This window comes from Mustelus asterias, chromosome 2 (assembly GCF_964213995.1).
Source record: "Mustelus asterias chromosome 2, sMusAst1.hap1.1, whole genome shotgun sequence".
NCBI classification, from domain to species: domain Eukaryota; kingdom Metazoa; phylum Chordata; class Chondrichthyes; order Carcharhiniformes; family Triakidae; genus Mustelus; species Mustelus asterias.
Genome location: NC_135802.1, coordinates 3687228 through 3703364, shown reverse-complemented (window position 1 = coordinate 3703364; position 16137 = coordinate 3687228). Strand labels below are relative to the sequence as shown.

Sequence of the window (16137 nt, the reverse complement as noted above, 5' to 3'; positions counted from 1 at the left end):
CCTTTAAACCTTGCCCCTTGCACTTTAAACCTATGCCCCCTAGTAATTGACTCTTCCACCCTGGGGAAAAGCTTCTGACTATCCACTCTGACCATGCCTCTCATAATCTTGTAGACTTCTATCAGGTCGCCCCTCAACCTCCGTCGTTCCAGTGAGAACAAACCAAGGTTCTCCAACCTCTCCTCATAGCTAATGCCCTCCATACCAGGCAACATCCTGGTAAATCTTTTTTGTACCCTCTCCAAAGCCTCCACATCCTTCTGGTAGTGTGGCGACCAGAATTGAACACTATATTCCAAGTGCGGCCTAACTAAGGTTCTATAAAGCTGCAACATGACTTGCCAATTTTTAAACTCAATACCCCGGCCGATGAAGGCAAGCATGCCGTATGCCTTCTTGACTACCTTCTCCACCTGCATTGCCACTTTCAGTGACCTGTGTACCTGTACACCCAGATCCCTTTGTCTATCAATACTCTGAAGGGTTCTGCCATTTACTGCATATTTCCTTTCTGTATTAGACCTCCCAAAATGCATGACCTCTCATTTGTCCAGATTAAACTCTATCTGCCATCTCTCCGCCCAAGTCTCCAACTGATCTATATCCTGCTGTATCCTCTAATGCAGCAGGATATAGACCGGTTGGTGGCTTCCTCCTCACAACTTACTTTCCTAATTATCCTTAAGTCATCAGCAAATTTAGTAACCACCCTTCAGTCCCTTCATCCAAATTATTTACATGAATTGTAAAGTTTTGAGGGCCCAGCACTGATCCCTGTGACACACCCCTCATCACTCGCTGTCAACCAGAAAATTACCCATTTATGCCAACTCTATTTCCTGCCAGCCAGACAATCGTCAATCCATGCCAACATGTTACCCCCAAACCATGAGCTTTTATTTTCTAAGGTCTCACATAACAGACTACTATATATAGTTAAAGTACATGGGATTGCAGGTAATGTCTTGAGATGGATAGAAAGCTGGTTAGCAGATAGGAAGCAAAGAGTTGGCATAAATGGGTCTTTTTCTGATTGGCAGGCAGTGACTAGTGGGGTTCTGCAGGGATCTGTGCTGGGACCCCAACTGTTCACATTATATATTAATGATTTGGACAAGGGAAGGACGTAATTGCTCTGGAGAGAGTGCAGAGGAGATTTACAAGAAAGTTGCCAGGGCTCGAGAATTGCAGATATTTTGGATCGGCAACAGCAGAGGAGGCTGAGGGGGTGAACTAATTGAGGTGTGCAAAATATTGAGGGTGCCAGACAGGGTGGACAAGACAGGCTTGTTTCCCCCGGGCTGAGGGGGAATTACCAGGGGGCAGAGATTTAAGGTGATTGGTAGATGATTAGAGGGGACATGAGGAAAACCCTTTCACCCAGAGGGTGCTGGGTGTCTGCGATTCACGGCCCGAGTCGGTGACTGAGGAAGAAACACTCGATTCATTGAAAATGTAGCTGGATCTGTGTCTGAGGGGCTGGAACCTGCGAGGCACGGAGCTGGAGAATGGGATTAACCTGTGAGGCACGGAGCAGGAGCTGGGGAATGGGATTAACCTGTGAGGCACGGAGCAGGAGCTGGAGAATGGGATTAACCTGTGAGGCACGGAGCTGGGGAATGGGATTAACCTGCGAGGCACGGAGCAGGAGCTGGAGAATGGGATTAACCTGTGAGGCACGGAGCAGGAGCTGGAGAATGGGATTAACCTGCGAGGCACGGAGCAGGAGCTAGAGAATGGGATTAACCTGTGAGGCACGGAGCAGGAGCTGGAGAATGGGATTAACCTGCGAGGCACGGAGCAGGAGCTGGGGAATGGGATTAACCTGTGAGGCACGGAGCAGGAGCTGGGGAATGGGATTAACCTGCGAGGCACGGAGCAGGAGCTGGAGAATGGGATTAACCTGCGAGGCACGGAGCTGGGGAATGGGATTAACCTGCGAGGCACGGAGCTGGGGAATGGGATTAACCTGCGAGGCACGGAGCAGGAGCTGGAGAATGGGATTAACCTGCGAGGCACGGAGCTGGGGAATGGGATTAACCTGCGAGGCACGGAGCAGGAGCTGGAGAATGGGATTAACCTGCGAGGCACGGAGCAGGAGCTGGAGAATGGGATTAACCTGCGAGGCACGGAGCAGGAGCTGGAGAATGGGATTAAAGTCAGCGGCTAGTTTCCTTATCCTCTCTTTTGGCCGACGCAGACCCGATGGGCTGAATGGCCTCATTCTGAACTGTAACCTTTCTCTGGGTCTCTGGCTTTGTTTCAAGACCACTCCCCCGGAGCCTTGCAAATTCTTCCTGTTACAGTGAAGACTTTAACCCTATAATTCCATCAGTGTTTAAATAGTCCCAAAGGTAGGCAGGTGGGAATGAGTTGGGAAGTTCTCTCAAAGGGCTGGCACAGGCAGAATGGGCCAAATGGCCCTATGAACAGTGAATGAAGAAATGACACCAGAATGTATTGGAGGATAAGAAAATAGATACCCCCCAGATTTGGGTATTTACCGATCACCAACATTGGGTGTTTCTGTACTCCTGGCCTTGGGTGATCCATTGATTGTTTGTTATAAAATTTTAAAGTTTATTCATTAGTCACAAGTAGGCTTACATTAACACTGCAATGAAGTTGCTGTGAAAATCCCCCAGTCGCCACACCCCGGCGCCTGTTCGGGTACACTGAGGGAGAATTTATCATGGCCAATGCACCCTAATCAGCACATCTTTGGACTGTGGGAGGAAACCGGAGCACCCAGAGGAAACCCACGCAGACACGGGGAGAATGTGCAAACTCCACACAGACAGTGACCCAAGGCCGGAATCGAACCCGGGTCTCTGGTGCTGTGAGGCAGCAGTGCTAACCACTGTGCCACCATGCCACCCACTGGGTGAAGGATAGCAGAGGCTGGTCAGAATGTTCTGGAAGTTCTCTCTGTTTCCTGTACATTATCAGCGTGGCTTTCTGTGTGTCCAGCTATATAATTATTTCATTGCTAAGACCTTACTGAGCCCAGCCAGTTCTGGGTGACTCCAGACTTACTTTCCAGTGGTGCTTCTGTCACTGTTGTCTCGCCCAGTCTCAGGATGGCTCGTTCTCTACACACACAAGACAAAAACACCACAAATTTAGTGAATGGTTAAAACAGTCTATATCCAAACTTCCCTCCAACAGGAATGAGCCAAGAATCAGTGAGAAATATTACAGCAAAGCAGAATCAGTACAGAGGGAGTGCTGCACGGCCAGAGGGTCAGTACTGAGGGAGTGCCGCTCTGTCAGAGGGTCAGTGCTGAGGGAGTGCTGCACTGTCAGAGGGTCAGTACTGAGGGAGTGCTGCACGGCCAGAGGGTCAGTACTGAGGGAGTGCCGCTCTGTCAGAGGGTCAGTGCTGAGGGAGTGCTGCACTGTCAGAGGGTCAGTACTGAGGGAGTGCTGCACTGTCAGAGGGTCAGTACTGAGGGAGTGCCGCACTGTCAGAGGGTCAGTGCTGAGGGAGTGCCGCACTGTCAGAGGGTCAGTGCTGAGGGAGTGCCGCTCTGTCAGAGGGTCAGTGCTGAGGGAGTGCTGCACTGTCAGAGGGTCAGTACTGTGGGAGTGCTGCACTGTCAGAGGGTCAGTGCTGAGGGAGTGCCACACTGTCAGAGGGTCAGTACTAAGGGAGTGCCGCACTGTCAGAGGGTCAGTACTGAGGGAGTGCCGCACTGTCAGAGGGTCAGTGTTGAGGGAATGCTGCACTGTCAGAGGGTCAGTACTGAGGGAGTGCCGCACTGTCAGAGGGTCAGTACCGAGGGAATGCCACACAGTCAGAAGGTCACTGCTGAGAGAGTGCTGCAATGTCAGAGGGTCAGTGCTGAGGGAGTGCCGCACTGTCAGAGGGTCAGTGCTGAGGGAGTGCCGCACTGTCAGAGGGTCAGTACTGAGGGAGTGCTGCACTGTCAGAGGGTCAGTACTGAGGGAGTGCCGCACTGTCAGAGGGTCAGTGCTGAGGGAGTGCTGCACTGTCAGAGGGTCAGTGCTGAGGGAGCGCCGCACTGTCAGAGGGTCAGTGCTGAGGGAGCGCCGCACTGTCAGAGGGTCAGTACTGAGGGAGTGCTGCATTGTCAGAGGGTCTGGAATCTGGAATCTGGGGCCTGCAGCCTGGAGCCTGGAGCCTGGGGCCTGCAGCCAGGGGCCTGGGGCCTGGAGTCTGGGGACTGGGGCCTGGGGCTGGGGCCTGGAGCCTTGGGTCTGGGGCCTGTGGCCTGGGGCCTGCAACCTGGGGACAGGGGCCTGGAGCTTGAAGCGTGGCACCTGCAGCCTGGAGCCTGAGATCTGGGTGTGAAGTTGTACGAACTAAGTAATGACACGATGGGAAAGTTGGTCAACTATTTGGTACAATATAAGAAAAGCTGACCAAGCTGTTCCAAAATGCCTGACCCCTGTAAGACCTGATAAGGCTGACTCCGCATCACCTCAGGCTGTATGAGTCAGACAAGATAAGGTCAGGGATGAAGGAGTCACCGACCTTTTTCTGTTCTATCAAAGGATAAGATAAGGGTGTGAATGATGAGACAAAGAGTTCTAGGAGGTCAGCAGGTTGTGCCATGATTTATGCCATTGCTTGTGATTCTATTACTGATCAAATTCCTGAATAAGCTCTAGTCACTCAAACTGATAATGATTATGTATAAATACTGAACTGATTCTTTATGTAAGCGCGAACTTGAGGAGGAATTAGCAAGTTGTAACAACTGCTCTCTAAACTCAGGTTTCGGCCATTACTGCATGCAGTCTTTCGTAAATAAAGACTAGTTATTTAGTCGGAACAAATTTTGTTGAGTCTTTCTATCACAGTCAAGAAGCAGGAAACTTTCCACTTCAACATGGGGACTGGGGCCTGGAGCCTGGAGCCTGGAGCCTGGAGCCGGGAGCCTGGGCCTGGAGCCTGGAGCCTGGGACCTGGGGCCTGGGGCCTGCAGCCTGGGACCTGGGACCTGGGCCTGCAGCCTGGAGCCTGGGACCTGGGACCTGCAGCCTGGAGCCTGGGACCTGGGCCTGCAGCCTGGAGCCTTTGGCTTGGGTTCGGGTTCTGGCCCAGCAGCCCCACTGAGCCTTCGTTCATTGACCTCCCACCCCAGAGTGGAGAGCTGACCTCTGGTCCTTGGGCAGGAAGAGCACTGTGTTCTTCAGGTTGGATCTGTCATTCTGCTTTTCCACAGCCTCCTGGCTTTCCGCTGCCATCATCTCCTTCAGCTTCTCCTGCAGTTGGAGTTCACAGAAATAGTTCACGGCCTCGATGGGGTTGAGCTGCATTAGGTTACCCGCCTGGAGCTTCTCTGGAATCACGATGGTTGCTTTGTTGAGGTTGCTTGGCTGTCATTGGAAAGATTATTTCAAAAAGATTTTTGTTTGAACTGGATCCCAAAAACCAGCTGAAACCTCCCCCTCCCCGTTCCTTCTGAACCTCCAACCCCCTCACCCCCATTCTCATCTCTACCTCAACACAAATAACCAGCTCACAGCCCCCACCCGAACTCCCCCCTCCCCCAGCGACACCCCAACATCCAGCCTACAACTGTCCCTATAGGAGCCCCAGGACTTCATCCCACCCCATCTCCCCAGCTGAATCCCAATCCAGACCTCAGCGATCCCCCATCTCATATGGAGCTCAACTCTGCCCTCCCCTCCCACGCATTCTCTAACCTCCCCCCGCATCCATCCCCCGGCCATTCCCGAACCTCCCCCCACGCCTAAGGCATTTTATACATACGTTAGGAACAAGAGGGTTGTTAGGGAAAGAATCGGACCTTTCAGGGACAAAGGAGGGGATTTATGCTAAGAAACAAAGGAAGTAGGTGAGATCCTAAACGAATACTTGGCATCAGTATTCACAGAGGGACATGTTGACTGGTATTGTCTCAGAGAGATGTGTTGACCTATCAGAAAAAATCTCAATTACAAGGGAGGAAGTGTTAGGTTTTTTAGGAAACATTAAGACAGACAAATCCCCAGGGCCAGATGGCATCTATTCCAGACTCCTCAGGGAGGCGAGAGATGCAATTGCTGGGCCTCTAACAGAAATCTTTGTCTCTTCACTGGACACAGGTGAGGTCCCAGAGGATTGGAGGATAGCAAATGTGGTCCCGTTATTTAAGAAGGGTAGCAAGGATACCCGGGTAATTATAGGCCGGTGAGCTTGACGTCCGTGATAGGGAAATTGTTGGAGAAGATTCTTAGAGATAGGATGTATGCGCATTTAGAACTGAATAATCTCATTAGCGATAGACAGCATGGTTTTGTACGAGGGAGGTCATGCCACACAAATTTGGTTGAGTTTTTTGAGGAGGTGACAAAAACGATTGACGAGGGAAGGGCCGTGGATGTCGTCTATATGGATTTTAGTAAAGCGTTTGACAAGGTCCCTCATGGCAGGCTGGTGCAAAAGGTTAAATCACATGGGATAAAAGGTTGGCTAGCTAGATGGGTGGAGAACTGGCTTAGCCATAGAAGACAGAGGGTAACAGTGGAGGGGTCTTTTTCCGGTTGGAGGTCTGTGACTAGTGGTGTTCCGCAGGGCTCTGTACTGGGACCTCTGCTGTTTGTGATATATATAAATTATTTGGAGGAAGATGTAGCTGGTGTGATCAGTAAGTTTGCGGGCGACACGAAGATTGCTGGAGTTGCGGATAGTGATGAACATTGTCAGAGAATACAGCAGGATATAGATAGGCTGGAACATTGGGCGGAGAAATGGCAGATGGAATTTAATCCAGATAAATGCGAAGTGATGCATTTCGGTAGATCTAATGTAAGGGGGAGCTATACAATAAATGGCAGAACCATCAGGAGTATAAACACACAGGGGGACCTGGGTGTACATGTCCACAGATCCTTAAAGGTGGCAGCACAGGTGGAGAGGGTGGTGAAGAAGGCATAAGGCATACTTGCCTTTATTGGACGAGGCATAGAATATAAAAGTTGGCATATGATGTTGCGGCTGTATAGAACGATGGTGAGGCCACATTTGGAGTACTGCGTCCAGTTCTGGTCGCCACACTACCAGAAGGACGTGGAGGCGTTAGAGAGAGTGCAGAAAAGGTTTACCAAGATGTTGCCTGGTATGGAGGATCTTAGCTATGAGGAGAGATTGGGTAAACTGGGGATGTTCTCTCTGGAAAGACGGAGGATGAGGGGCGACCTAATAGAGGTGTACAAAATTATGAAGGGCATAGATAGGGTGAACAGTGGAAGCTTTTTCCCAGGTCGGAGGTGACGAACAGAAGGGACACAGGTTCAAGGTGAAGGGGGGCAAGGTTCAACACAGATGTCAGGGGGACGTATTTTACACAGAGGGTGGTGGGGGCCTGGAATGCACTGCCAAGCAAGGTGATTGAGGCGGACACGCTGGGATCGTTTAAGACTTATCTAGATAGCCACATGAACAGACTGGGAATAGAGGGATACAAACGGATGGTCTAGTTGGGCACATGAGCGGCGCAGGCTTGGAGGGCCGGAGGGCCTGTTCCTGTGCTGTATTGTTCTTTGTTCACGCCCCCACCCGTTCTCTATCCTCCCCCCACCCCCACCCCCCACCCATTCTATAACCCCCCCGCCACCCATCTCCCCACTCATTCTATAACCTCCTCCCACCCCCCCCACCCATTCCTTAACCTCCCCCTGCCCCCCCACCCATTCTCTAACCTCCACCCTCCCCCCCACCCATTCTGTAACCTCCCTCATCCCCCCGAAACATTCTCTAACCTCCCCCTACCCGTGTGAGTGTCCGAGTGAACACCTCACCAAGTCCTCAGCTGAAACTCTGATCCTCATCCCGTCCCTGCCCCCATTCCCAGCACCACTGAACCCCCCAGTCCCCCATCATCACTTTACCCCCCCCCGCCACTCCACCTAAACCCCACTAACTGGCCCCAGTTCCCTGACTCTGCCCCCCACGGGGATGAATGGGATGCGTGGGGGTTAAACTCAGTGAACTCAGCTTGCAATGTGAATTGGGGTGGGGGGTTTGAGATTGGGTGTCACAGTGAACACAGACCTGTCCCGCCCATCCCCGCCCCCCATACTAACCAAAACAGCAGGGGATCTGCCGGAGGGTGAGGGGCTTTGCGGAATGGGTAACGACCCCCTCAGCGTTTTCCCCTTTTTCAGCGACTTCATGGCGGAGCGGATGTGTTCCTGAGGGAGGGAAGACAGCGTTAATCTTCACAGTGACTCTGCTGCACCTCATTCAGCATTCTCCCCTCATCCTCCATCTTTCACTGGAAAGGCGGAGGATGAGGGGTGACTTAATAGAGGTGTATAAAATTATGAAAGGCATAGATAGGGTGAACGGTGGGAAGCTTTTTCCCAGGTCGGTGGTGACGTTCACGAGGGGTCATAGGTTCAAGGTGAAGGGGGGGAGGTTTAACACGGATATCAGAAGGATGTATTTTACACAGAGGGTGGTGGGGGCCTGGAATGCGCTGCCGGGCAAGGTGGTGGAGGCGGACACACTGGGAACGTTTAAGACTTATCTAGATAGCCACATGAATGGAGTGGGAATGGAGGGATACAAAAGAATGGTCTAGTTTGGACCAGGGAGCGGCGCGGGCTTGGAGGGCCGAAGGGCCTGTTCCTGTGCTGTATTGTTCTTTGTTCTTTCCAGAAGGAGGGTGGGATAGAGGGAGTAATTACCAAGCCGTCAGCCAAACCCAGCTGGTAGGAGACTGAAAATATTCAGAGAGGCAGCATGAATCATCACTCAGACACACCCAGAAATCAAGGATGGATTTATTAAAGGAAGCTTGTAGCCGCTGGTTCTGAATTTCTTTAAGCTAGCAGCAGACCGATGGGGTTGTGGGAGGTAGGAGTGAGGGGTGGGGGGTCCGGTGGTGCAGAGGGTAAAATCCCTGCCTCTGACCCAGACGCCAGGGCAGCACGGTGGCACAGTGGCTAGCATGGCTGCCTCATAGCGCCATGGGTCACTGTGTGGAGACTGCACATTCTCCCCATGTCTGCGTGGGTTTCCTCCGGGTGCTCAGGTTTCCTCCCACAGTCCAAAGATGTGCGGGTGAGGTTGATTGGCCAAGTTAAATTATCCCTTAGTGTCAGGGGGACTAGCTAAGGTCAATGTATGGGGTTATGGGGATAGGGTCTGGGTGGGATTGTGGTTGGTGCAGATTCAATGGGCCGAATGGCCTCCTTTGCACTGTAGGATTCAATGATTCTTTGGCTTAGGCCCCACTCCATGAGTGGTTCGAGTCCCCTGCTCAGCCATGCTTGATGTGGAGTGCTCCCTCGAGCTAGACCTCAGGGTCGCGACCTGTTCCTGGAATGACTAGCCATGGAAACAGATGTGAGCAATGTGCTGTCTGTCTTGTGCGTCTCCAGACATGGGCAGCCTGCTCAGTCTAACAAGGAGTGTTGATGTGGGTGTGTATACGATGGAAAAAGGACAGAAACCTCCAAGGTCAAGACCAGAGTCAAACAGGGATGTGCCGGCACCCCCGCCCTTCCCTCCATCACCGCCATCCTTCACCCTTCTTTACCAAACACAACCCGTCCCAAAACACAGAGAGAACAGCTCCCGGGGTTTCACCGAACCCCAAATTCGGATCTCAAACAATGATGAGACAGAGTACAGGAATGAGATAGAGAATCTGGTGAACTGGTGGGGCAACAATAATCTCTCCCTCAGTGTCAACAAAACGAAGGAGATTGTCATCGACTTCAGGAAGCGTAAAGGAGAACATGCCCCTGTCTACATCAACGGGGACGAAGTAGGAAGGGTCGAGAGCTTCAAGTTTTTAGGTGTCCAGATCACCAACAACCTGTCCTGGTCCCCCCATGCTGACACTATAATTAAGAAAGCCCACCAACACCTCTACTTTCTCAGAAGACTAAGGAAATTTGGCATGTCAGCTACGACTCTCACCAACTTTTACAGATGCACCATAGAAAGCATTCTCTCTGGTTGTATCACAGCTTGGTATGGGGCTCCTGCTCTGCCCAAGACCGCAAGAAATTATAAAGGATCATGAATGTAGCCCAATCCATCACGCAAACCAGCCTCCCATCCATTGACTCTGTCTACACTTCCCACTGCCCCGGCAAAGCAGCCAGCATAATTAAGGACCCCACGCACCCCGGACATTCTCTCTTCCACCTTCTTCCATCGGGAAAAAGATACAAAAGTCTGAGGTCACGTACCGACCGACTCAAGAACAGCTTCTTCCCTGCTGCTGTCAGATTTTTGAATGGACCTACCTCGCATGAAGTTGATCTTTCTCTACACCCTAGCTATGACTGTAACACTACATTCTGCACTCTCTCCTTTCCTTCTCTATGAACGGTATGTTTTGTCTGCATAGCGGCGCAAAAAGCAATACTTTTCACTGTATGTACATGTGACAATAATAAATCAAATCAGAAACCCCCTCAGGAACACGGAGCTAACAGCTCCCAGCCCCCTCAGCTGACAGCAGCAATTCACTGATCCACCTCTCTCTCTGCTCTCCACGACCCTCTGCCCTTTGAACCGACCTGTGACCCTTTACAATTTCCCAACAGGATTCTACCCCTGCTCCCAGGCAAGTCGGGGACGCCAAATATTGCAATCTCCAGTCACCCCCGCAGGTATTAACTTCCAAACGCACAGAATAAAATGTTGACTCAGAGATTAAATAAGATGAGGGAATGTACAATAAATGAAGGAAACTGAGAAAAAATAAAGCACAGAGGGACCACGGAGGTCACATCCAGCTCCCTGAAGATAGGTACATTGGCTAAGAAGGCACGGCGGCACAGTGGTTAGCACTGCTGCCTCACAGCGCCAGGGACCCAGGTTCGATTCCAGCCTCGGGTCGCTGTTTGTGTGGAGTTTGCACGTTCTCTCTGTGTCTGCGTGGGTTTCCTCCGGGTGCTCCGGTTTCCTCCCACAGTCCAAAGATGTGCGGGTTAGGTTGATTGGCCATGCTAAATTGCCCCTTAGTGTCAGGGAGATTAGCGGGGTAAATGCATGAAGTTGCAGGGATAGGGTGGGATTGTGGTCGGTGCAGACTTGATGGGCCGAACGGTCTCCTTCTGTACTGTAGGATTATATGATATGGGATAACTTCCTTTATTAGCTGAAAGCTAGAGTATAAATGCAGGGATGTTATATTCGAACTGCACAAAACTCTAGTTGGAGCACAGCTAGAGGACTGTATACAGTCTGGTCACTGTGGTACAGGAGGGCTGTGAACACACTCGAGAGGATACAGAGGACATTGCCAGGAATGGAGAATTTTAGCAATGAGGGACGATTGGATATGCTGGGTTGAACAAACCAAGTTTCTCCAACCTCTCCTCATATTAATGTCCTCCGTACCAGGCAACATCCTGGTAAACCTTTTCTGTACCCTCTCCAAAGCCTCCACATCCTTCTGGCAGTGTGGCGACCAGAATTGAACACTATATTCCAAGTGCGGCCTCACTAAGGTTCTATAAAGCAGCAACATGACTTGCCAATTTTTAAACTCAATGCCCCAGCCGATGAAGGCAAGCATGCCGTATGCCTTCTTGACTACCTTCTCCACCTGCATTGCCACTTTCAGTGACCTGTATACCTGTACACCCAGATCCTTCTGCCTATCAATACTCTTAAGGAGAATTTAAACTAGATAGGTTGGGGGGAGGGGAGCTAGAAGAGTTGACTAGGATCAAGGAACTAATTGATGGGGGGGAGGATGCAGGGGTAAGGGGAATTACAAAATTAATGGTAGAGGAGAGGGTGCAAGTGAATGAAGGCGGTAATTTAGATAAGGAAGTAGAGGGAGACGGTGTTCGCGACTCATCAAAGCGGGTTCAGATAAAAGCTGGAATAAGGACACTTTGCCTGAATGCACGAAGCATTCGGAACAAGGTGAATGAGTTGATGGTGCAAATCAGCACAAGTGGGTACGATCTAGTGGCCATTACAGAAACGTGGCTGAAAGGTGACCAGGACTGGGAGATGAATATCCAGGGGTATCAGGCGTTTAGGAAGAATAGACAGGAAGGAAAAGGTGGTGGGGTCGCGCTATTAATAAGAGATAATATCAGGGTAGTACTGAGGGATGACATAGGCTCTGAGGAACAAAACGTGGAATCGTTATGGGTAGAGATGAGGAATAGTAGAGGGAGAAAGACACTAGTAGGTGTGGTATATAGGCCCTCGAATAATAATGTTGAGGTAGGGAGGGCTATAAACAAGCAGATAAGGGATGCGTGTAAAAACGGAACGGCAATAATCATGGGGGACTTCAACATGCACATTGACTGGCAGACTCAAGTCGGTAAGGGTGGAATGGAGGAAGAGTTCTTAGAATGCTGTCGGGATAGTTTCCTTGAACAGCATGTTACGGAACCGACGAGGGAACGAGCTATTTTGGATCTGGTATTGTGTAACGAGGTAGGTAGAATTAAGGATCTTATTGTGAAGGACCCTCTTGGGTCTAGTGACCACAATATGATCGAATTTCTGATTCAGATGGAAGAGGAGAAAGTTTGGTCTCAAACCAGTGTCCTCTGTTTGAACAGAGGGAAATATGATAGGATGAGGGATGAATTGGCTAAGGTAGACTGGGAGAGCAGGCTGGCAGGTAGGATAGCTGAGGAACAGTGGAGGATTTTTAAGGAGATCCTTTTCAGTTCTCAGCAAAAATATATTCCAGCAAAAAACAAGGATTGTAAGAAAAGGGAGAACCAGCCGTGGATAACGAAGGAAATAAAGGAGAGTATTAAAATAAAAACAGCTGCGTACAGAGTGGCCAAAAATAGTGGAGAAACAAGTGATTGGGAAAAATTTAAGAAACAACAAAGAGAGACTAAGAAAGCGATAAAGAAAGGAAGGATAGACTATGAAGCTAGGCTAGCAATTAATATAAAAAATGATAGTAAAAGTTTTTATAAATATATAAAAAGGAATAGAGTGGCTAGAGTGAATGTTGGACCCTTGGAGGACGAGAGGGGGGAGTTAATAGTGGGAAATGAGGATATGGCTGAGTCTTTAAATAAGTTTTTTGTGTCGGTCTTCACGGTGGAGGACACAAATAGTTTGCCAAATATTAACGATAGAGGGTTGACAGCAGGAGAAATACTTAATACAATTAATGTTACCAGAGAGGCAGTGCTGGGTAGACTAATGGGACTGAAGGTGGACAAGTCCCCGGGTCCGGATGGAATGCATCCCAGGGTATTGAAAGAAATGTCAGAGGTAATAGTGGATGCGTTAGTGATTATTTATCAAAACTCGTTGCATTCTGGGGTAGTGCCGGTTGATTGGAAAACGGCTAATGTTACGCCGCTGTTTAAAAAAGGAAGGAGACAAAAGGCGGGTAACTATAGGCCGGTCAGCTTAACGTCTGTAGTAGGGAAAATGCTGGAATCCATTATTAAGGAGGAGATAGCAGGGCATCTGGATAGAAATGGTTCGATCAATCAGACGCAGCATGGATTCATGAGGGGAAAGTCGTGCTTGACGAACATGTTGGATTTTTATGAAGATGTGACTAGGGCGGTTGATGGAGGAGAACCGGTGGATGCGGTGTTTTTGGATTTCCAAAAGGCGTTTGATAAGGTGCCCCATAAAAGGCTGCTGAAGAAGATTAGGGCACACGGAGTTGGGGGTAGTGTGTTAAAGTGGATTGGGGACTGGCTATCCGACAGGAAGCAAAGAGTCGGAATAAATGGGTGTTTTTCCGGTTGGAGGAAGGTAACTAGTGGCGTGCCACAGGGATCGGTACTCGGGCCGCAACTGTTTACCATTTATATAGATGATCTGGAGGAGGGGACGGAGTGTAGGGTAACGAAGTTTGCAGACGACACAAAGATAAGTGGAAAAGTGAATCGTGTGGAGGACGGAGAAGATCTGCAGAGAGATTTGGACAGGCTGAGTGAGTGGGCGAGGATATGGCAAATGGAGTATAACGTTGATAAATGCAAGGTTATACACTTTGGAGGAAATAATAACAAATGGGATTACTATCTCAATGGAAACAAATTAAAACATGCTACCGTGCAAAGGGACCTGGGGGTGCTTGTGCATGAGACGCAAAAGCCCAGTCTGCAGGTACAACAGGTGATCAAGAAGGCAAATGGGATGTTGGCCTATATTGCGAGGGGGATAGAATATAAAAGCAGGGATAGAACATAGAACATAGAACATTACAGCGCAGAACAGGCCCTTCGGCCCACGATGTTGCACCGACCAGTTAAAAAAAAAACTGTGACCCTCCAACCTAAACCAATTTCTTTTCGTCCATGAACCTATCTACGGATCTCTTAAACGCCCCCAAACTAGGCGCATTTACTACTGATGCTGGCAGGGCATTCCAATCCCTCACCACCCTCTGGGTAAAGAACCTACCCCTGACATCGGTTCTATAACTACCCCCCCTCAATTTAAAGCCATGCCCCCTCGTGCTGGATTTCTCCATCAGAGGAAAAAGGCTATCACTATCCACCCTATCTAAACCTCTAATCATCTTATATGTTTCAATAAGATCCCCTCTTAGCCGCCGCCTTTCCAGCGAAAACAATCCCAAATCCCTCAGCCTCTCCTCATAGGATCTCCCCTCCATACCAGGCAACATCCTGGTAAACCTCCTCTGCACCCTCTCCAAAGCCTCCACATCCTTCCTGTAATGTGGGGACCAGAACTGCACACAGTACTCCAAGTGCGGCCGCACCAGAGTTGTGTACAGTTGCAACATAACGCTACGACTCCTAAATTCAATCCCCCTACCAATAAACGCCAAGACACCATATGCCTTCTTAACAACCTTATCTACTTGATTCCCAACTTTCAGGGATCTATGCACACATACACCTAGATCCCTCTGCTCCTCCACACTATTCAAAGTCCTCCCGTTAGCCCTATACTCAACACATCTGTTATTCCTACCAAAGTGAATTACCTCACACTTCTCCGCATTAAACTCCATCCGCCACCTCTCGGCCCAACTTTGCAACCTGTCTAAGTCTTCCTGCAAACTACGACACCCTTCCTCACTGTCTACCACACCACCGACTTTGGTGTCATCAGCAAATTTGCTAATCCACCCAACTATACCCTCATCCAGATCATTAATAAATATTACAAACAGCAGTGGCCCCAAAACAGATCCCTGAGGTACACCACTTGTAACCGCACTCCATGATGAATATTTACTATCAACCACCACCCTCTGTTTCCTATCCGCTAGCCAATTCCTGATCCAATTTCCTAGATCACCCCCAATCCCATACATCTGCATTTTCTGCAGAAGCCTACCATGGTGAACCTTATCAAACGCCTTACTAAAATCTTGATGCACCTGTACAGGGCATTGGTGAGGCCGCAGCTGGAATACTGTGTGCAGTATTGGTCCCCTTATATGAGGAAGGATATGTTGGCATTGGAGGGAGTGCAGAGAAGGTTCACCAGGTTGATACCGGAGATGAGGGGTTTGGATTATGAGGAGAGGCTGAGGAGATTGGGTTTGTACTCGTTGGAGTTTAGAAGGATGAGGGGGGATCTTATGGAGACTTATAAGATAATGCGGGGGCTGGATAGGGTGGAGGCGGAGAGATTCTTTCCACTTAGTAAGGAAGTTAAAACTAGAGGACACAGCCTCAAAATAAAGGGGGGTCGGTTTAAGACAGAGTTGAGGAGGAACTTCTTCTCCCAGAGGGTGGTGAATCTCTGGAATTCTCTGCCCACTGAGGTGGTGGAGGCTACCTCGCTGAATATGTTTAAAGCGCGGATGGATGGATTCCTGATCGGTAAGGGAATTAAGGGTTATGGGGATCAGGCGGGTAAGTGGTACTGATCCACGTCAGATCAGCCATGATCTTATTGAATGGCGGGGCAGGCTCGAGGGGCTAGATGGCCTACTCCTGCTCCTATTTCTTATGTTCTTATGTTCTTAAGGGTTCTGCCATTTACTGTATATTTCCTATCTGTATTAGACCTTCCAAAATGCATTACCTCCATCTGCCATCTCTCCATTCAAGTCTCCAATCGATCTATATCCTGCTGTATCCTCTGATGGTCCTCATCGCTATCTGCAAATCCACCAACCTTTGTGTCGTCCTCAAGCTTACCAATCAAACCAGTTACATTTTCCTCCAAATCATCAGATTGAGATATACAGGGTACTGAGGGAC

The 16137-nt window shown here is 49.7% G+C and overlaps 1 protein-coding gene across 1 annotated transcript in view; it reads right to left on the bottom strand.

Moving 5' to 3' along the window:
• Window positions 1-16137, bottom strand: part of wdr97 (WD repeat domain 97) — a 45707-nt gene that overhangs the window by 5705 nt on the left and 23865 nt on the right. The window contains exons 4-6 of the mRNA XM_078229511.1: window positions 8059-8166; window positions 5126-5346; window positions 3037-3092 (exon numbers count right to left, since the gene is read on the bottom strand). Coding sequence (XP_078085637.1) covers window positions 3037-3092; window positions 5126-5346; window positions 8059-8166 — 385 coding nt within the window. The remainder of the gene's footprint in view (window positions 1-3036; window positions 3093-5125; window positions 5347-8058; window positions 8167-16137) is intronic.